A 21,871-nucleotide genomic window follows, 5' to 3' on the forward strand; every position below is an offset into this window, starting at 1 on the left:
GCCCTTCAACAAATAAAGCCAAAAGTTGTGCCACTCAAGAGCGATACAAAGGTACTGAGCGAGAGCGACTCCTAAATTTCTAGGCCTCTGCCAGGGCCTGGTGACTGTGAACTGTGTCTAAGGGTCGGTCACTTTGCCAGGTTCCCCCCTGGACAAAGCTGCGCTGCCAAGGCCGAGCTGAACCCGGGATGTTCCCCAACACCAGGCCGCCGAGCAGCAGCAGCGGTGGCTGTAGAGGTTTAAACTCAGGAACGCACGGCTGGCTAGTGAAGCAGTGTTACGCAATCTGAAGGAAGGCAACCACCGGACACGGACGCCTCGCCCAGCGCCGCCCGGCAGCAAGCGGAGGGGACGCTGGATGGCTGTAAGCATGACCTGCTCGCTGTCACTGCGGAAGGCCAGGCGGTGCGCTGTCGCTCCTGTTTTTAGGAGTAAGCCATCACCCAAGTTCTAGACCATATTTTTAGTAGCATTTGAGAATGTTGTAGATACACTTTACTGTAACATTTTGTAGTTTAAAGAGCTTTATTAATGCAATAAATTAACTTTGTACACATTTATATATACATATATATATTAAAAAAAAAAAAGACCACACTACCAAGCGATTTCAGAAGGTTGTGGGCCTCATTAGAGCTTGCTCCCCAAACACCTGTTTGAAAAACGCAACGTGTTCTTCACAGTGTTCTCCTATAGAGAGAAGCAGAAGGCACCGCCCATTAGATATGGCACGAAAGCAGAGACTGCTCGTTCGGTGTGTATGCTAGGTCTTAACTTATTTTTCTTGAATAAAACACTTTGTTTTCCTAAGCCTGGATTGCCCCTTCTATCACATAGCTGCTGCCTTCACAACCCCTGTTCCCGAGATGCGTGGGAAAGCCGGGTGCAGGAAGAGTAGGCCCGCTGTGCGGCCGGGAGGCCGGGAGCTGCTCTGCACTGGCCCAGGGTCAGACTCGGGAGTGTGACTGAGGACTTCCGCCCTCGCTGAGGGCACAGCACCGTTAGCCGGTCCTTCCTGCCTGCAGCTACAGCGCTCAGAAAAAGTGCAGGCCACGGAAACCCTCAGCCACCACCTGCTGTCGTGTTCCCGTTTCTTCCAAAGGGACGTTCCCAGGTGTTGGGCTGGGTCCGGCCTCCGGATCATTCCCACCCCAAACCACCTCCCAAGGAGTTCCCGAGATAGAGTGATGCCTGCAGCCTGCAGCCTGCAGCCCGCAGCGGTAGCTCCGCTGCGCCTCAGGGTTCCGGCCTGAATTCTAGGGAAAGCCAACTCGATGGCACTGCTTACTGAGGCTTCCTACTGCGAGTCTGCAGTTACCCGGGTAGGACTATGGTATTCCCACCTGGTGTGAAACTGGGGTTCCCTCGCAAACGCTGGTTTCGCTGTTCAAAAAAGCGGAATATAGTATAGAAAAGCATGTTGTCTTCAGTCTGCTTTGCAGCGTCCAGAAATTTCCTTGCAGAAATGTTGTCGTGGCCGCCGATGCCCCGGATGAACCTCAAGGCAGCTAACACTTGGTGTTTGGAAAGGAGGACTTCCACTATTTCATCGTTGGCGGTGGAAAGTCGCTGGGAGTGAGGGGGAGAGGAGTGCAGGTCAGTGCAAGTGCCAGGGTGGGGTTCAGCCACTGGAGACCCCGACGGCCAGTTACCTTCAGCATATCCAGAGACAGCTGGTGAGCAGGGGGGTAGAAGCTTTCCAGGGACAGGAGCAGACAGGCCTGCAAGACAAAGGTCCCGCTAGCCTCGGCCGCGAGGTCAGCCCTCGAGGTCTGCACACACAGTGAAAGCGAAGCCCGGCGCTACCTACCAGGGGCTTGGAGTCGCTGAGCACGTGGTACTGCAGGAACTGGTGCAGCATGTAGAAGAGGTTGTGCTGGACCAGCGTCTTGATGACAAGCTCGTGCAGGTAATGCTGCGGGCAGAGTGGGAGCCAGGACACGGTCGTCACGGGGCCCGGCCGCAGCACGCCCGGGGCTGGCTGAGCGCTGCGGCTACTCTGAGTCGCGGGGTACGTGGTACTTTCTCATTGCAGGTGCGGCGACCAACAAGGTGGGAAGGCTAGGGGAGTCCCTCAAAATCCCATCCCAAGTCAGATATGCAGACCTGCCCGTTAGCACGTGCCGGGCGACTTCCTAAGCAAAGATGTTGGCAGTGCTTTTATTAACAGAACAGACCCCGCTCTGACCAGAGACAGCACGTGCCCACTTGAAGGTACCTGGACTGCTATCTGGAACTGGTTGAGGGAGCGGATGTACTCCATCAGCACGGCTATCACAAACTTATGCGGCATCTCCTAAAGGGGAAAGAGGGGGTTTGTGAATACCCGGGTTGCAAGAGCTCCACGTTCACGCCTCCTACCCTCCACCCCAACTTGGGCCCACACCGGGATCCCCAGAACCACCCTGTCGGTGATGAAGCTTCAGGCCTGAGAACTACAAGCCAGTCTCCCAGGGCTGGCCTTGTGGTGCAGCGGGTTAAGCTGCGACTGGCATCCCACCGCAGCACCAGCTGGAATCCCAAGCACTCTCTTTCCAATCCAGCTCTCTGCTGTGTGCCTGGGGTGGCAGTGGAAGATGCCCTGAGTACTTGGGCCCCTGCCACCCATGTGAGAGACCTGGATGCAGCTCCTGACTCCTGGCTCAGCCCCAGCCTCTGTGACCATTTGAAGAGTGAGCCAATGGAATAAGTCTTTTTTAAAAAAATGCCAAGCTAGCAGTTCTAGGTCCTCGCTCGAGGGAACTCCAGTTCTCACGATATTAGGAGTTCTGATTGGCTTCAGCTCCCTATTCTGAAAACCGAGGCCAGGGCTCTGGTGTAGCAGGTAAAGCCACCGCCTGCAGTGCTGGCATCCCACATGGGCACTAGTTTAATTCCCGGCTGCGCCATTTCCGATCCAGCTCTGCAATAGCCTAGGAAAGCAGTAGAAGATGGCCCCAGTCCTTGGGCTCCTGCACCCGTGTGGGAGACCTTGAGGAGGCTCCTGGCTGGTGCGGCCAATTGGGGAGTGAACCAGAGAATAGTAGACCTCTGCCTCTCCTTCTCTGTGTAACTCTGACCTTCAAATAATAAATAAATATTAAAAAAAAAAGAACAAAAACTGTGCCAAGGAGACCAGGAAGCTGCTGCCCACCTTGTTTTCGGTGAATGGTGACAGCACGTGGGTGTACACGTCCGACTGGTCCACCACGGCCTGGGTCCGCACAGGCCTCTTGAGAAGTGGGTTGCGGCTCTGCCCTGCTTCTACAGCCTGAAACACAGATCACAGGGGAACAGCACCATTCACGGCTACCCCAGACAGACTGCACTCCTGCGTATCAGCCTGCCACGGAGAAGCCACTGGTTTCCCTAGGACCCTTCCCTGTGCTGGCCGGCGAAGCGCTCACAAGTCGTATGCTCCAGGGTGCGAGAATGGACAAGGCAGGCAAAAGTCACCCATCTCCCTCTCAGCCTCCTCACATTCTTCAGTTCCCTGCCTGGTTTTCTAACACAGACCACGTGGCATCTGTTGCCCGAAAAAACGCAGTGTTGTGCTGACGTTCCCTGAAGCCCTGAACCCGATAAATAAGCCTGGCTTAGCATGCGTCTGTCTGGGCTTTTCGATGGTACAGGTAGGGAGCTCTGCGAGAAGTCCTTGACGCTCACCTATCGTTCCCAGGCACTCTAGGTTGGGGGGCCTCTGTAGTAGCTATGGGGTGCAGCCTGAGAACCCATATTTCTAAGGGCTCCTGGTCACTGTACCTACATGCTGTGGGTAGTGAGGGCTTATGAAGCCCAAGGGCCGGGGCCTTAGTGGTAAAGCATCCCATGTGGGCGCTGATTCTAATACTGGCTGTTCCATTTCCAATCCAGCTCCCTGCTAATGTGCCTGGGAAAGCAGTGGATGATGGCCCAATGCTTGGGTCCCTGCACCCAGGAAGAAGCTCCTGGTCTTGGCTCTGGGCTGGCCCAGCCCCAGCCAGTGAGGCCTTTTGGGGAGTGAACAAGTGGATGAAAGACTTGTGTCTCTCCTTCTCGTTCCATAACTCATTCAAATAAAGAAAGTCCAATGGCCAGTGTAGGGGGCACACTGCTGTGTGGGGTCAGGTGCACGGTTGCCCACCGGCCAGCAGCAGGGCCAAGAGCAGGGACTGGGAGGGCTCAGTCGGCCCTGGACGGTGACCACACGTGCCCCAGGCAACCCGGCCTGCTTCCGCTCCAGGAGTGGAGTCTCGAGCTTGTGTTTTTAAGACCACTTCCATTTTTAGCCTTCGAACTAAATTAGACCTTGAAGTGAAATAACTGCTTCCGCTTGTCCCCGACTTTTCTGCCCTCAGAAGACAGGACGTCTGAACAGCGGGCGCGATCTGGTGCAAGGAGCAGACACACGTCTCCAGCCCTTGCCCGCCGCCCAGTGCCGAACCCCACCAGCGCTGTCGACTGACAGACCGACAGCAGCCGAGGGCGAGTCTGCTCCTCGTACCCAGCGTTCCCTTGAGGGAAAGGACGGTGGTGAACCGACATCCTGCTTCTCACTTACTAACCCAGGCTAGCCTGGCAGAAAGACGCATGAAAGAACGCACAGCTGGGACTGGCTTTCTTGTCTACAGAACAGAGGGAGACCAAGGATCAAACAGATTTCGAAAGACAAAACCGGGGAAGACGCTCAGCGAGAGCTCAGCGAGATGACGCCGGGCAGGCCGCTGCTCGTCTCACCCCACCTCCATCCCCGCCCCCGCCCCCTCCCGCAGCCCAGCCTCATGACCCACTTACCATCATGTGACACTGCTCAGCATCCAAGTACTTCTTATACTCATGGTTGAGCTTATCAAAGACGGTGGCTATCACGGGCAGCGCGGCTCTGTCTGCCTCGCCCAGCACTGTGGAGGACACGAGGCACACGTCAGCCTGCCCGCCTTCCGCTCGCCCTTGGATTCCAACACTCCCAACACGCTGCCCAGTGCCCAGAAGGGGCCCGATGCGCACACACAGACAGCTGCCGGGATGCCCGTGTGCCTGCCACGCCCATGCCCCACGCCTGTGCTCCAGTGCACGGCCCCTGGGACCACCCAGCTGCGACCAGAGCCTCCGCAGGCATGGCTGGGGACAGCAGCCTTTCCACGGGGTTACACAGCCCATTCCTCAAGCACAGAATGAGCCTATCAAGTTCCTAACAACGAGGTGTGCTCTTTCAAAGAGATCGACTCGTGGAGAGGGCGTGACAGCGGCACGGCTGGCGCCGGGCGCGGGCTTCTGGCACTCACTCTGCGAGCAGACGGACAGGATGACCGCCTTGCACTCCTTCCTCTGCAGCAGGAAGTCCATGAGCCTCCCCTTGTCGGGCAGCAGATTCACTATGGGCTGCAGTTTCACTTGGAGGTTCCACAGGTAACCTGGGGTTCAGGGGCGGCAGTTAGCAGTGTGAGGCATCCCAGAGCAAAGGCCCAAACGTGCCTCCCCTGCATGGGGAGGGAAACCCTGCACAGCACGGTTCATGGTTTGTTCCTAACCCAGGCAGAGCCAGCACATTCAGGAACGTGTGTGACGACGGGAGGATTACCAGCTCCGCTGTGAAATCTGCACACTCGGCCGATCCCTTCCACGTGACCTGTGCGCTCGGAGGCTCCCTGAACGTGGGGGGCAGGAAGTCCTTGATTCCAAACGCTACCCTCCCCGCCCCCAACCCCCTTTGCAAGTAGAAACTGCTGCTGACATACGGCACCAGCGGTAGACTCGCTTTCTCCTGCAAGGCTCCTTAATCTAAAGGGGAACCGAGAGGCGCCTGCTGGCACTCCCGAGCTCATCCACGGGCCAGTCCCTACAGAGTGCGCACACACCGCTGTGCAGGCGGCTGGGGCTCGGCAGGGAAGGGCGTGCTCACACACAGCGATCTGCGTGGTCATGCTGTCTGCTCCCCCGAGCGGGCACAGGACACAGGGCTCCACCACAGCCAGCTGGCTACGCCTGGGGTCTACTTTGTCTAACGTGATGACGGTCCGTCCCCTCCGACCCACCTTGGCTTGCACTGATGATGATGTCGGGCTGAAAGACGATCCAGGACGACGAATCTGCAGACTATAGGAAATCCTAAACCAGGATGAGACGAAAGCAAAGGCGAAGCTGGCTCTGGCCCCTGCCCGCCAGCCCCGTGGTGAGCCCAGCTTGGCCCACGGAGCCCGCTCGGCTAGACCGCCCTGAAGAGGGGGCAGCCACCCCCTGCTGTGCAAAGGATACAGAGTTTACAGGGGACTGGAGACTGGCTGGTCACGGCGGCGGGACCTGCAAATGACAAAAGCTGCGGCCAACACCGGAGCCAGGGAGGTGCCCGGGAGACACTCCCTCAGCCGTGCGTGGCGAAGGAAGGAAGGAGCGAGCGTGTGCCTCACTGGTAACACCCGGTGAGGAACGAGGCAGGCGTCGAGAACCATCGCTGGGAAGGTCCCCGTTGGGGGGAGCATAGCACGGCATGGCTGTAAGAGCCAGAGTTCTTAAGCTTTGATGTCCTCCACACACACAAACGACTGAGAAATGACTCAACGTTCAAGCACGCAGACGATTCACGGAGAAAGTTTCAGATCAGCGTTTCAGTGGTTTGCGGCTCACTTATCTCAAGAACTAAGCAGAGTGGGGCTGCCTCCGAGAGCCCCCTGGGGAGCAGGCTGTGAAGGGGGCGGGGAGGGACCAGGCATCTTGCGCCCGTGCTGCGCAGGCAGGCTAGGCAGGCCCAGTCCGAGACAGCAGAGGTGGGCTTTTGGACAGACCACCTGGGGAATCACGGACGAGCCCAGGCACTCTGGGCGGGAGGCAGGATCGGGCCGAGCCGACAGGCCTCGGCGCTGCTGCCTGTCGTGCTGACCCACAGGCTCGCAGGGGAATCCCCCAGGTGACCCCAACATGGAGGCAGAGTGACAACCACGGCTCTAATGAGCCCAAAGCACAGGCTGCAGCAGCCTGCAGTCAGCCACACACACTGCAGCCAGCCCCTCACTTCCAAGGGTGCACGGCAGCCACACCCCCTGAGCCCTGAGCCCTGAGCCCCGAGTCCCTCCCCTCTGAGGATGCATGACAGCCACATTCCCCGAGCCCCTCACCTCCGAGGGTGCACGGCAGCCACACCCCCAGAGCCCCGGAAAGCAATGGACTTGGAATTCTTCCTGAGGGTTCTGCCCAGACTGTTGTCCTGACCATGCCTGGCATTCTTCCTTTTCAAGAATGACTGACTTATTTATTTGAAAGGCAGAGTAACAGAGAGGAAGAGACAGACTGATCTTCATTCTGCTGGTTCCCTTTCCAAGTGGCCACCAACAGTCCAGGTTTAGCCAGGCCAAAGCCTGGAACTCCCTATGTGTCTCCCACGTGGGTGTCAGGGGCCCCAGCACTTGGGCCATCTTCTGCTGCTTTCCCAGGCCCATTAGCAGGGAGCTGGGTCGGAAGTGGAACAGCGGGGACTCGAACCGAACCAGCACTCTGACACGGGATGCCGGCATCTCCAGTGGCAGTGTAACCCACTACACCACAGTGCCAGCCCCGGCCCTTGTTTTCTTACAGTGGCCAACTAGAACCCAGTTGCCTCTAACTACCCCTTTACCACTGCAACAGCGCTAGGGTCGCACACGAGGGGTGGCCTTCCCCCAGCTCGTCAGCACTCATCTTCACGGCAAGCGGCAGCAGAAACAGCTGCTTGGAACAATCCACCCTTTCCACACTAGCAGGCAGGGGAAGGGCTCGGACCTCACCCCGTGAGAACCGTGAGAACCGGCGCCTTCCTCCCCGCTGCCAGGAAGTCACGAAGCTTTGGGCTGACCCAGCAAGGCCTGCGGGGAGGGGCGGCCCCTCCCACTCCCACCCCCAGGGACCACCTGCCTAGCATTCCTTCTGAGAACACAGCACTGCCGCAGACTCAAAGGGGTCACGCAGAATTCAACAGTGAACTCACTGCCGACCTCTGCAGGCGTGGGTAATATTGTGCGGGTTCTGTCTTGAATCAGTTATGCTGGGACAAGGCCAAAGGAACCAGACAGTCTCTCTCTCTCCTTCCCTGCAAACCCGCCCTCCTCTCGTGGCTTCCTACCTCTGCCTCTTCGGGGTGGGTAAGCATGTATGGCGCCCACCAGTCACCAGAGAAGCAGTGCTTACAACAATGACAGCCAATGAGGGACAGCCAAGGCCGAGACGACGACCATCCCTGGCCAAGCCCAACTTCAGGGCTGCAGAGCCAGAACAGGAAGTGCTGAGGGCTTATGGGCATCACCCACTGACGCCCAAAGAGTCTTAATCTCCACTCTCCACTGCAGCGCGCAGGGAAGAGAGATTCTCAGAACACAAGCTAGCTTTAGAAAGGCGGCGGCTGCATTCTGAAAAGAGGATAAAGAGCCCCTCACAATGACGGCGCAGATCTGGGACGCTGTATAAGCTCTCGGTGCTCTGGGCATGGACACGGGCAGCTCCCGCCAAGCTCCCGGCAGGGGCAGGACGCTAAGGCGGACTGGCAGCGCAGACCGCTCGGCGGGACTCCATCTTACCTGCCAGGGGGATCTGGTAGGGCTGAATGGACCGAGCAGGGAGCACTGGGTGGTGGAAGGTCACGGTGCCATCAAACTCTCCCCTTAACTTGATATCAAATATCACGGACGTCTGCATGGGGAGAGAGCAGAGACCGTGACACCGGCACACAGCGCGCGCCTGACCGCGCCCCTCCATCCTGTCACGGCTCACGGTTAGGGTGAGCTCCGAGGCCTGGGTTTGCGTGCCACCCCTCCAGGCTGGTCCTGGAGCAGCAGTGTGCCAGCTTCCCACATCAGTATCTCATTTCTGACACACTTCCCTGGAAGCGCGCAGGGCGACTCCAGCTGATGTTTTCCACTTCAACGTGCAGCATCTTCGCTGGTCAGAGACACGTGGGCCGCAGCCTCCAGGTGCCCAGCTAACAGCCTACGGATAGCAGCACCCCCTCGGTTCTCTCGGGCCACTCAGCCTCAGACCACGTGTGCCTGGCACCGGCCCCCACGCTCATGCGTGAAGCGCGGAGGATCACAGACTGGTGTGACACAATGGCTCTGCCAGGGAGCCCGGCTACCAGGATCCACCGAGTGTTGCAAAGGTCAAAGCACCTCATGTGGTATTTTCTAAAATAGTTTTTCATTATCCCTACTCAACTCACAGCAAGCCGCTGTTTTGTAAACCATTTAGGATACCAAACCCATTTCCATCTGGAAAGATCCAAACTCAGAGCACTTGGGGTCCTCTCAGGTCCTTGTTCAGAAGGGCCTGCCAATTTCCACACAGCTCCGTGGCAGCCGGCACACACAGGCCCCCACCCCCACCCCCCGCAGCTCGTACCTCTGTGTCCTGATGATGAACGACCACCAGGTTGTCCACCACATTCAGGGCAAACTTGCCCGTCCTATTTAACTTTAAGATGTGCATCTTTTTACAGGCGCCTTCTCTGTGGGACAACAGAAAGCCCAAACACAGGTCAGCAGCCTTTGGCTCACGTCTAAACACCCGAGAGGGAGGGAGAGAGCAGTGACGTACCGCGGGAGGTGATACAGGACCACCTCTGCCCCCGTGCTGGTGGAAGTCCGGGAGTGGTGTCGCAGGAAGAGGACGTAGAGCTGGCCGTATCTGATGGGAGGACAACAGACCCGCGTCACGCTGCGCCCGACACCCCCACGCCCAGGGCTCAGGCTCAGGCCCTGGGAAGTCCGTCAGGGGGCACCCACTTAGGCAGGAATCTGCACTCAACAGCAGCCTTTACACAGAAAGTGCAGTCAGCCATGCACTCCGTCACGGGTTCTGGGAAAGGAGAACGAGGAACTCAGCACAGCTGATCACAAGCTAGGCAGAGTCCTGGCCCCAGGATGGCTCTGGCTTTCTCTCCTAACCCAGGGTCCAGAGAAGAGCGCCTTCAAAAAGTAACGCTCTAATAATAAAAAGCTGGAAGTCTGGGAACAATGTGAAGCCACAGAAGAATCAGAAGTGATTTAGAGGGGCCGGCCCTGTGGCGGCGTAGTGGGTAAAGCTGCTGCCTGTAGTGCTGGCAGCCCGTGGGGGCGCCGGCTTGATTCCTGATTCTGACTCCTGATTCCAGCTTCCTGCTAATGCATACCCCTGGAGGCAGTGGGTGATGGTTCAAGAAATTGGGTTCCTGGCACCTACAGAGGAAATCTGGATTGAGTTCCTGGCTCCTGGCTTCGGCCCAACCCAGCCCCAGGTGTTGCAGGCATTTGGGAAGTGAACCAGCATAGAACTCTCTGTCACTTAAATAAACAATAAAATTTGGAGGGGGGGGGGGAGCCAGTGCTGTGGTGTAGTGGGTAAAGCCTCTGCCTGCAGTGCCGGCATCCCAAATGGGCACCAGCTTGGGTCCCAGCTGCTCCACTTACGATCCAGCTCTCTGCTATGGCCTGGGAAAGCAGTGGAAGATGGCCCAAGTGCTTGTGCCCCTGCACCTACACAGGAGACCCAGAAGAAGCTCCTGGCTTCGGATTGGCACAGCTCCAGCCACTGTGGCTATTTGGGGAGTGAACCAGTGGATAGAAGACCTCTCTTTCTCTATCTCTGCCTTTCAAGTAAATAAATAAATATTTTAAAAAGATTTAGAAGCAGAATTGTGATGATTACTGAATCAGGGATATGGGTTATATTTTTAGTTCGATATTTTCATTATGATATTCAAAAATTAATTCCACCTGTTTTTCTAAATGAAAATGTGTCCCTATGTAAGTAATTTGTGAGATTAAAAAAATCTATTTTGCAACAATTATGATACATTATAGCTAAAACAAACTCTGTTAAGCTTCAACTCACAGGATGAAAAAAATTTTTAAACGAAGAAACCTAAGAAATAAATTGCTACAGTGTTCTCATCTGATCACACTAGGAAGGTGAAAAATCTTAAGATCACGAAGCCAATAAAATGCAAAAAAAGCATACCAGCAAGGGCGTGGTTTTCCACATTCACAGAACCTGGTACCACACAGGACGCCGGGAGCCCTGCTCAGGGGTTCTAGGAGTGCCCTTCCCCGGCCCGCTGACCACACCCCTCCCACTCAGAGCAAGGGCCAGGACCTCTCCCACAGACAGACGTACATGGTCGCCATGGCGATGTCTCTCTCGGAAAGGCTAAGCTTGGTGGACTTGGGCGCAGCCGGGAGCTCGATCTCAAACTTGGGCAGCTTCGACATGGTGCCAGCCTGTTGGGGGTGGGGGAGGACGTTTTAGGCACAGTTTGTGGAAGCCCTTCGCTGGTTCACGCTCCCCACGTTCAATCCATGGGGAGCCCTCCCAGGTCCTCCCGCCCCGCGTTCCGCCCACAGCCGGCACGGCGCGGGGCGCCCTCTGCTGGCCGCAGCGGCCAGGAGCTGGTCCCGGGCAGGCCCAGGGGAGGAGGCAGGGGCGCTGAAGGCGAGGCGTCCCCTACCCTGAAATGGAAAGGCTGCAGGACGTTGCCCAGCACCGTGGTGGACAGCAGAATCACGGCGCTCTCGGGACAGTACAGGTACCAGTTCACGTTGATGTTATGACTCTTCAGGACCTTCAGACTCCGCTTCTCTGGCAGCACCTGCGGCCACGGCCAACAAACAGAATCTCAGTGAAGACCCCGCGCCGCGCAGCAGCTGCCCCGGAGAGGGATGACTTGTACCTAGCACACCTGCCGGCGGGGAGCCCCGCCCAGGGCTTTCCTTACTGAGAGCAGGGCCTGCCAGCCCACCTGCCAGCTGAGAGGTCAGCAGCCTTCCAATTCAGGCTGGCTGCACTGCAACGTCCACGCTGCCCCTCCACAGGCTCAGCCCACGCGCCAGGGAGCAGGGAGCAAGGAGCAGCAGCGTCCTCCCCGGGGAGGAAATGGGCCCACGTACAGAGCCAGCCTGTGACAGATCCACCTCTGTCCAGTCTCCATCCAGACTCTAGCATGCCCTGCTTGGCCAGGGGCTCCCTTCCTCCAACCCAACTGACCCTCTGCATGCCAACGAGTTGTGTGACCAAGGCTTGTTTTAAATGTGCTCTCAGTGTTCTGACAGGTTAAACACCAGGCCCAGACTCACCAAGACTCCACACCAAATAACTGAGGTGGCAGTCAGTGCTGGGGGCCTGAGCCCTGGCAATTTGGGTGCAATCAAACCAGGGAGCGCGACCCCTCCTCTGAAGGCCGACTGGGTCAGCTCAGTGCAACTTTCCCATCCGAGATCACAGAAAGGCGTGTCTGCACAGGACTGCCACTGGGAGCCCTCCACAGACCAGGCGACCCCTTCCAGGCTACTGTCACATACAGAGCTGGTTCTGTGCGGTTTAGGATTCTTCACGGTGTTCTTTCTGCCGCTCATCACAAAGGCTCTGATGAGAGCCCGACAGCGCAGCTCCGTGGCACTGATGCTGCGGTTTTGCTTGAATGGATGTCTTTTCCCTATGCATACATTCTGAATTACACTGCTTCCTTACTCTGACAATTCGAACCTGAAAGATAGCACCTCCTACACTGGCTGCACGTGGCGACCTCAGAAGCAGTCTCAGTAGGTCAGGCAGCCAGGAAACAGGGACCGAGGGACAGGCAGAGGCATCAGAGGACACAGGGCAGCACCAAGGGCCACGCTACGGACTGCAGCACTTGCAAATCACAGGCCAAACCGAGGTTAACATCCAGACTATACAGAGAACTCCCACAACTCAACAACAACAAAAAGCAAGCAACCTAATTAAAAGACGGGCAAAGAACCTGAGCGGACATTTCTCTACAGATGACATACATACAAGTGGCTTCCAAGCCCATGAGTGAATCATCAGGGAAAGGCAGATGGAAGCCACAGTGAGCTCTCCTCACACCCATTAGGATGGTCACCATCAAAGGCCAGAGAACAGCTGGTGAGGATGTGGAGGGCCGGGGGGCCGGGGCACCGCTAGGGGATGGTAAAGTGGTACAACCGCCTTGGAACACAATACGGCAGTTCCCTCAAAATTAAAACACCTATCATCCGGCAATCTCATGTCAAAGTGTGTAACTACAAGAACTGACAACCTGATCCACAAGAGAAGTCTGCACAGCCATGTTCCCGGCAGTGTTACCCACAACAGCCGAGAGGAGGAAGGAAGCCATGTGCCCATCAACAGACAACCGCATAAGCAAAACGCGGTGTGCACACAACAGACACTGTCCTGCCTGACAACACAGGACGAGCCTCGAGCACGTTATGCTAATGAAATAAGCCCGTCACCAAGAGTCAGGCCAGCATCCCAGCTACACGAGGTTTCTCGGGCGGTGAGACCTGCAGAAACACAATTGTGGCTGTCAGGAACTGGGGCTGGTGCTCGGTGAGCAGTTTCCACTCGGCATGATGGCGCAGTCTGGAGATGTTTCCCAACAGCGCCAACCGACACACTCGACACCACCGAACCGTGCACCCGAAAGGGTGAGATGGTCAGTGTTCCCAGTTTTCTTAGCACAGTAAAAAAAAAAAAAAGTTTTTAAAAAGACGTAGAGGCAGTTCACAAAGGAAGACAAAGGGACAGCACCAAAATGAAAAGAGGGTCACTTCCCTAGTAATGAAAACTGCAAATTAAATGTCTTTCTCACTCTCGGACAGGGACAGGCCGATGTCTACAGACTGAAACCACCTAGTCCTGGCTAAGTGGGGGACATGGAGGGTCCTACAGGCTAGGCAAGCCGCAAACTTCAGAAGGAAACTCAGCAACAGCGGTCTACACCCACGCTCAGATCTCCCCTCCACACCCTCCAAGAACCGCCTCAGCCAAGAACAGAAAGCCGTGTGCTCCAGCCTCTCTACCCAGTGACTGTCTACAGCCACAGAAATGCAAAATCCAGCCAGACGTCCGTCAGCAGGGAATCGGCTCGATAAACCGCGGTGCATCCCCCCGGCCACGTGCTCTCCAATCCCAAACACGCACAGAACGGCGGCCAGCGCACACTGCCACGCAGAACAGGGAAGCCAGCTGCCCCGTCTGCACAACAGTCACCCGCTGAAGAAGTGGAAATGTGTGTGAAAACATAAGTAAATAAGAGGCTACACACCAAATCACACCGAGTGTGATTTCCAGAGATTGTGAGAGACTCTGACTTTCCTTTCAACTTGGTACTGCTAGAAGGTTTAAAAAAAAAAAGTATTACTTGCAAATAAAGAAAAAAAAATCAAAATAAAACACCTGAGGTATCTCTTTAGTATGGAATTCAAAAGGCTGCCAAAGTGCTATCATGGCACTGTTCTCCAGTAAGCGTGAGTGAGCAATCACATACCTGGTAGAATTCGATTCCCTGGTCAGTTATGAAGACAATTTCAGTGGAACTGGTCCAGCAGAACCCCAGGATGTTGGCATTCTTGGTCTGAAAAGAATGATCAAGAAACACTTCTAATGACTCTTTAAAAACATGTGTAACTTTCTACAGAAGTTTAAAACGTTCTGCTGCTCTTACCACTCTTTAAGAAAGTTGCCCAGAAGGATTACTTGTTAACAAATCAAATTTTCTTTAAAAACAGCTCTCTGTGATTTTTGCCATAATCCCTCTTTCAAGACCCGAACCTTCATTCCTTCTTGTGAGCCAACAGGAGCCACTCGGTTTTGTAAAATGGTGACTGACCGGAGCTCCCGGATACCTACCGCCCCCTCCAGAACCCAAGTGCCATGGACAAACTCCTCGCCAAGCACATCACAAGGCAGTGATGTGGGTGGGGTGGGCACGTGGCCTGCTGGCTCAGGCTCCCTTTCAGACTCCTGCCTCCCACATCAAGTGCCAGGCGTCCAGTCCTGGCTCCATTGCTAATTTCAGCTTCCCACTAATATACACCCTGGGAGGCAGCAGATGATGGCTAAAGCACTTGGGGCCCTGCCCCCCATGTGGGAAGCCTGGATTGAGTTCTGGGCTCCTGGCTTCAGCCTGGCCTAGGCCTGATGACTATGGGCATCTGGGGAGTGAACCAATGGACAGCAGATCTCTAGCTCTCTTTCAAATAAATGAAGTTTAGAACCCACTTAGCATTGTAAAAGTACAAAGTAAAGTTGTTCAGTGAGTGTTGACTGAAATGGGCAGGGGGACCCTGAGGCCACGCACCTGACTGCCCGGGATGGACAGGGCCAGGCAGCGTGAAGGTGCCCCCCACCCAGAGCCACTGAGCTGGGAAGGGCTCAGTTACCAAGCAGGTGCACCACTCCTTGCCGACCAGTAAAGCCTCCCACCCTGACTCCACTTTGCAGAATAGTTACCAGAGGCCAAAGCCTTTCCCACCCACTAAGCGGCTTCTGTTAGGCTGGGACGGGGAGTTTTAGCTGAGCTCCCCTGCCTAGCTGATCATGCCCGGCAGAACTAACTCCCAAGGACTGGATCTGCATCTAGGGGAAGAAGGAGCGCCCAGAACTCCACCAGGACAAGAAATCCAGGAAGAAACATCATCACAGACGAGGATAAAGCTCCTCACCCAAACCCTCCCAAGCAGGTGGCAGTGAGGAACCGGGGGGGGGGGGGGGGGACCCGAGGAGGTGGGACAGAAACAGCAGGCTCCTGAGCGGTCACTGCCAGGGGTGAACCCCCGCCACCCCCAGCCCTCCCCACACCGCTGCCAGATGAAGAGACAGCCTTTCCCGTCTTGGGAAACCACCCCCGTCCCAGAGCAGACCCCAGCAGATCCCAGCAGCACAGCAGAGCCAGAGCCCTAGGCCCATACCCTAACCCCCACCCGCCCCAGCCCGCAGCTCCCGCAAGCAGCCAAGAGGCTCTGGGCCCGTACCTTGCACTCCTGTGTGTATTCCAGCTGAGAATTGTCAGGGATGAAATTACAGAAATCCTGAAAGGAAAAGAAAACAACAGGGAAAACGTTCAGCGGGTAGCATGCTGCAGGCCCCCATGGCATATACAAGACACGCCAAAGCAGGCAGCTTCAGAAGGTGATGGGAAAATACGTGCCCCCTCCACGGCAGCGGGCTTCCGACTCCCCTACCGAGAGCAGTTCACCCAAATGCTGGCTTGAGAGTTCCTGCCCCAGAGGGCTGATGTCAGAAGCTCCCCGCGAGGTTTAGCAATACTGACAAGAAATGAGCAAAGGATCCTGCCGGCCTTTCCCAGCAGCCTTTGCGCTGCTTCCCAAATGACAATGGCGAGCAGTTGTAAGGGCCAAAGCGCCAACCAGCTGAGCCGACCTGGAATGTCGGCTCCCGTCAGCTCCAGCACACAGACTTGGAGAAGTGAGTAACACACAGCTCCGCGGATGGCTCATTTACAAAGCAGCCAAAAGTACTCCTCGCATAATCTACACTGCTGGCTACCACCCAACATAAAAGACAAAGTCCCGTATTACTTTTTAAATTAAGTCAAACATAGCAAACTAAGTTCAGATTAAGTTTTCCATTCATGTCTTTCTCATCTTCAAAGGCTCAAACACAGTGCAACATAATTAAATCTTCCATGACAGAAAGGCAACAACTGTTTCCTTGAACACTGAAATTCTGCCATTCCCGCCTTTCCAAATGCAAGCCTAACGCCCCTCTTCCCAGTGCTACCTTTCACAGCACACTTACCACAGTCTTCGAGGTCCTCTGAACAGCCAGGATCTTATTTTCTAAGGAAAACTTAATGCACTTCACTTCTCCTTTGTCATCCATTCTTTAACAAGAGAGAAGACAGGAAAATTGAAACCAAACAACAGCATTCTAGCGGCTCACTTACTGATAAAAGACGACAAATTATTCAGGAAACAGCTAATCTTACTTTACAATTATGTTTCTGAAGCTATCAGTAGGGAGTTTTTGTGTTTGTTTTTATGTTAAGAGACAGAGACAGTGAGAGCGAGCTCCCATCATCTGGTTCACTCCCCAAATGCCAGGGCCCAAGCCGGGTGCTGGGACCTCAAACCCAGCCCCCCCCCCCCCCCCACTACCTGAGCCGTCACAGCGGCCTCCCAAGGTCTGCTTTAGTCAGGACACAGAACCAAGTATCCAACCCAGATGCTCCCACGAAGGACACGGGCTAAGCACCCGCGACTCTCTTCACACAACAAAATCCAACTTGCTGGAGAGACTTACACTTTCATGGATAACCAGAGACCAAAGAGTTGCAGTCACACGTACCTGTCACCTGAGAATTACTAAATACGTATGCACACAGCCACACCGTGCTACTTCACAAACTGCAGCCAGCCCTCTCTCCATCCTCCTCCCAGCAAGGCTTTTGCGCAGAGAAGCCTACCCTGTCTCTGCCTCATGTCCCATCCACCACACAACCACTGCCGTGCACCAACCACCTCAAACTGACGCTAAAGAGCGTTTAGGGAGAGGCTCCTGCCTAGAGTTAAGACACGCACGTCCACACCCGGGTTTGATTCCTGCCTCCTGACTCCAGCTTCCCGCCAGTGCAGACCCCGGGGAGGCAGTCAGTCATGGCTGAAGTAGCTCAGTCCATGTAGGAGACCTAGGATAAATTCCTGACTTGGAGTCTAGTCCTGCCAGCTGTGGGCATTTGGGAGCGCATGTTCACTCTCTAATTTTTTAAAGTGCATTCAAGGGCTGAATTACAGGCAATGCAGACATTCTGGGGGGCATGGAAGTGACCATGACCTTAACTGTGATGACAGTTTCATAGACATGTGTGTGTCAAAAATCGCACTGTGGGCAGTGCTGTGGTACAGCGGGTTAAAGCCCCAGCCTGCAGTGCTGGTATCCCATTCACAGGCGCTGGTTCGAGTCCTGGCTGCTCCACTTCCAATCCAGCTCCCTGCTAGTGTGCCTTGGAAGGCATGGGAGGTCCAAGTGCACCAATGAGGAAGACCCAGAGGAGGCTCCTGGTTCCTGGCATCAGTCTGGCCCAGCTCCAGCTGCAAGTAGATGGAAGACATCTCTCTCCCTGTTGCTACCTCTCTCTGTATTCTGCCTTTCGAATAAATAATTTTTTTTTTTTTTTGACAGGCAAAGTGGACAGTGGGAGAGAGAGAAAAAGGTCTTCCTTTGCCGTTGGTTCACCCTCCAATGGCTGCAGCGGCCAGCGCGCTGCGGCTGGCGCACCGCGCTGATCCGAAGGCAGGAGCCAGTGCTTATCCTGGTCTCCCATGGGGTGCAGGGCCCAAACACTTGGGCCATCCTCCACTGCACTCCTGGGCCACAACAGAGAGCTGGCCTGGAAGAGGGGCAACCGGGACAGAATCCGGCGCCCCGACCGGGACTAGAACCTGGTGTGCCAGCGCCGCAGGCAGAGGATTAGCCTATTGAGCCGCGGTGCCGGCCCGAATAAATAAATCTTAAAAAAACTCATCACACTGTATGTGGTGAATGTGTGCCAGTTACACCTCAGTAAGAATCTCATTCTGAAAAAACTTAAAAAATTCTCAAGTCTCCCAAAATACCTTGCTGCCTCACCAAGAGGGCCTCCTCCTCCCCACTTACAAATAATTCCATTCATACTTTAAAAATCTGCTTGGGGCAGGCCTTCGGTGCAACAGGTAAGATGACACTTGGGATGCCAGCATTCAAGTCCCAGCTCCACTGAAGTCCAGTCACCTGTGCACACCCTCAGAGGCAGCAGGTGAGGGCTCTAGTAGTTTAGTCCCTGGCACCCATGTCGGAGAGCCAGACTGAGCTCTGGGTCTCGGCTTCAGCCTAGGCCAGCACTGGCTGCTGCAGGCATTTAAGGACTGAACCACTGGGAAGGAAACACCTCTCTCCCTGCTCTCTCCCTTCCAAATAAATAATGAAACTTTCTTTTCTTTAAAAAATGTATTCATTTGAAAGACACTGTTAGAGAGCAAGCAAATTTCCATCCGCCGGTTCACTCCCCTACATGGCCACAACAGCCAGGGCTGGGCCAGGAAGGAGAGCTTCTTCCAGGTCTCCTGTGTGGGTGTAGGCACACAAGCACTTGGGCCATCTGCTGCTGCTTTCCCAGGCACATTAGCAGGGAGCTGGATCGGAAGCAGAGGAGCCAGGACTCGAACCAGCCACCCATATGGGACGCCGGCACTGAAACCTGGGGCTTAAACCCACTGCGCCACAGCGCCAGCCCCAAATAAAAAGTAAAATGTTAAAACTTCGCTCAAAGCTTGTCCCTATCCAATGCCTCTCCCAACCCCAGGGCCCCTGGCCAGTGGCCTTCCCTGAATGTCACGTCTCTGTTGTGGTCCACATTGGAAACAGAGCTCCATTATCCACTTATCACAGTGAACCGTGTGTGTGTCCACTCACCCGTCTCCCACACTCCAAAAGTGGGGGTGGGGTGGCTCAAGGTCAAAGCTTTCACTTGCTTGGTACCTAGTACAGGGGCTGCCATCGTGACCATAAAAGAATGAGTGATTTTGTCTTTCAAAATCTGGTTCCCATGAACGCAGGCCCACTGTAAAAGTTCTTAAAGTCACCACCGAATAAGGGCCTCCATGTGTATAAACAGTTTATCACCCAAATGGAGACACTTCTGAAAGTGAAAGGAGCCACTATGGATAATCATGTGTGTAAACTGGGCCATCTGGTCCCCTTGAGCACGGTGGAGGCCATGGTCTCCCTGCCTTAGGACAGGGGGACACTGAATGTCACCACCTTTCTAACACTGATAGAACCTGGGCTGAAACAGACAGGAAGTCCACCCACAGGAAACGGGCCCCTGAGCGCCCTGACCCGCTAATTCCAAGTACCAGGAAGTAGGTGCCCTTCTGCCCCAACCAACAGCTCCACACATGTCACGGGGGTAAGGGGGGGCAGGAAGGGCTGGTGTGTGCCCAGCAGGTGTCTGCAAGCTGCAATTCCCATGCTGTACACACACTCCAGACCTCTCACGGGAGGCAAATGGTGAGATCAGACAAGCCTACAATTGGCAAGGCACCCCGTCTACACGCTGACATTACCCCGAGAAAGCCAAGAATGTTACCTAAAAGAGATGGGATTCCTGTCGTCTGGGCCTTTAACCACCACCCCGGTGGCGCCACCAGATCGAACAGCGAACACCTGAGAGGGAAAAGCAGCCACGTTAGCGGCCTGGGCCTTGGGGACACGGGCTCCTACAGCAACCGGCAAGGGCTAGGATCTGCTCGGCCTCACCCTCGGTTCCGCGGAGCCAACAGGGCCCACACCGAGGCCGAGCTGTTCACTTGCACCTTAAGAACCCAGAGAGCAAAAACGCGAAGGGAATGGCTCCGGGGACCCCCCCCCGGCTTGCGCCCCCGGGCCGCTCAAGCACCCCAAGTACACGCTGTCTTTCCCCGGCCCCCCTTAGAAATTCCGAGACAGAATAATCACATCACTGCCCAAATCCTTGGCCACAAGTGTAACTGATGACAAACGCAGACAACAAAAGGCTCCCGGGAAAGCCCGGCGTGCCAGCCGCTGACAACGCCGGCCCCAGCGCCACTGCGTCGCGTCCACCCTCGGGGCCACCTGCGGGGCCACGGGGCCGCCTAGCTGGGGCAGGACCCGGCCCCCACGGCCCGCCCATCAAGGAGCGGGTGAGCGCCGGCTCCCGCGCGGGGACCGGTGGGGAGGCCCGGCCTGCGCCAGCGGGCACTCGGCCCCGGCGCGCCGACCGCCGAGCGGTGCGGGGCGCCGCGGGCCGCAGCTGCGGAGCTGGCCGCGCGCGCGGGCGGGGAGGGCGCGGGCTGGCGGGACCTGCTTGTTGGCCTCATCGAAGAAGACGCAGTTGACAGGGTTCGCCTTCTCGAACTGCACCGGCCGCTCGCACAGCTCCAGGTAATAATCCTCCTCGCCCATGGCGGGCGCCGCGGAGGCGGCGACAGGGGGCCCGGGGGCGGCCGCCAGCTTGGAGCCGAGCACGGGACGCGCGGGGACGGGAGGCGGCGGCGGCGAGCTCGGCCCGGCTCCGAGTCCGCTTCCTGGTGCCACGCCCCCGCCCCTCCCGCCACGTGATCCTGCGCCCTCGGCTCTTAAAGGGGCCGCGTCGGCCCGTGAGGCCCACAGACCGTCCCCGCGCCCCGCCCTGTGCAAGCGGCTCCGCCCCTTCCCAAGGCGCACGCGGCGCCTTCCCCCGGCTCGTGTGTGTGCGCGCGCGTGTTCCGTAGGGGTTGGTGCCAGGGCTGCCCCGGGCCTGTGCAAGGCTTCGCCCTCCTCTCGGGAGGATTTACTGTGCGCCACCCGCGCGTGCCGCCTGGAGCTTAGTGAGAGAGAGGAGCCTGGAGGAGGCAAACCCATGTAGATTGCAGATCGCCCGGCTTTTTAATTGCTGAAAGGAAAATAACCTAAAACGTAGCCATCTAACCCTGTTCACGTGCTCGGTAATGTTGAGCACATTGACATGATTGTGAAACAGAACTCCGGAACCTTAATTTTTTGTTTGAAAAGCAGGCACTGGCACGCACACAGGAGAGCCCTCCCATCTGTTGGTCCAGGTTTGGGCTAGGCAGAAGCCAGGAGCCAGGAACTCGGTCGGGGTCTCCCACGTGGGTGGCAGGGGCCCAGCTGCTGGAGCCATCACCTGCTGCTTCGCCGAGTGTGCGTTAGCAGAGAGCAGAGTCAGACCAGTAAGCCAAGCATTCCCAGGCAGCCAGGCATGCAAGCCAGGTCAGAAGTGTTTTATCTTGCAAACCTGAAACAACCCAGGAACTCCCCTTGGCTCCCCTCCCCCAGCCCCTGGAAGCCACCCTTCTACCTCTGTGCCTGCCGGTCTGTTGTTAACCTAGGTGCCTCGTGTCAGTGGAACTTTATAATGTGTGCCCTTTCCTGTCCACCTTCTTTTAGCTTAGCACAGTGATCTCCAGGTCCACGCATGGTGTGGCATTTGCCAGGAATTTTAAGACTTGGTATTCCCTGGTACGTATACACCACGTCTTGTTCACCCGTTCTTCCACCTCTTGGCTATTGTGAACAGTGCTGCTGTGAGTGGGGTGTACAAATGTATGTTTTGCAACTCTGCTTTCAATTCTTTGGATATGCTCACATACCCAGAATCCGGATTGCTGGA

At 56.1% G+C, this 21,871-nt stretch overlaps 2 protein-coding genes and 1 long non-coding RNA gene across 5 annotated transcripts in view; 2 read left to right on the forward strand and 1 right to left on the reverse strand.

Annotated features, from left to right (window-relative positions):
* Window positions 1-810, forward strand: part of NPC1 (NPC intracellular cholesterol transporter 1) — a 50,286-nt gene extending 49,476 nt beyond the window's left edge. Inside the window, exons 25-26 of one of the 2 annotated variants that reach the window (XM_070049761.2) lie at window positions 1-51; window positions 141-810. In XM_070049761.2, the coding sequence (XP_069905862.2) occupies window positions 1-51; window positions 141-181 (92 nt within the window). In that variant the 3' untranslated portion in view covers window positions 182-810. 2 annotated transcript variants of the gene reach the window in all.
* Window positions 507-20,804, reverse strand: RMC1 (regulator of MON1-CCZ1). Its single transcript, XM_051851338.3, has 20 exons — window positions 20,563-20,804; window positions 19,829-19,905; window positions 16,501-16,585; window positions 15,714-15,770; window positions 14,228-14,314; window positions 11,402-11,542; window positions 11,071-11,174; window positions 9,514-9,603; window positions 9,319-9,424; window positions 8,502-8,613; window positions 6,214-6,258; window positions 5,994-6,047; window positions 5,244-5,372; window positions 4,753-4,859; window positions 3,134-3,250; window positions 2,219-2,296; window positions 1,811-1,915; window positions 1,653-1,721; window positions 1,344-1,569; window positions 507-690 (listed from the first exon to the last, which is right to left on the reverse strand). Exons 1-20 carry the CDS (start codon window positions 20,662-20,664, stop codon window positions 611-613), a joined length of 1,971 nt encoding a protein of 656 aa, XP_051707298.1. The 5' UTR covers window positions 20,665-20,804; the 3' UTR covers window positions 507-610.
* The window catches only part of LOC103349308 (uncharacterized), a 9,373-nt gene continuing 8,005 nt past the window's right edge, over window positions 20,504-21,871 (forward strand). For both annotated transcript variants that reach the window (XR_016214105.1, XR_007921504.3), the window contains exon 1: window positions 20,504-20,643. This is a non-coding gene — a long non-coding RNA (uncharacterized LOC103349308). The remainder of the gene's footprint in view (window positions 20,644-21,871) is intronic.

This window comes from Oryctolagus cuniculus, chromosome 10, assembly GCF_051225735.1.
Source record: "Oryctolagus cuniculus isolate XC-2025 breed Fujian yellow rabbit chromosome 10, ASM5122573v1, whole genome shotgun sequence".
In the NCBI taxonomy this organism is placed as follows: domain Eukaryota; kingdom Metazoa; phylum Chordata; class Mammalia; order Lagomorpha; family Leporidae; genus Oryctolagus; species Oryctolagus cuniculus.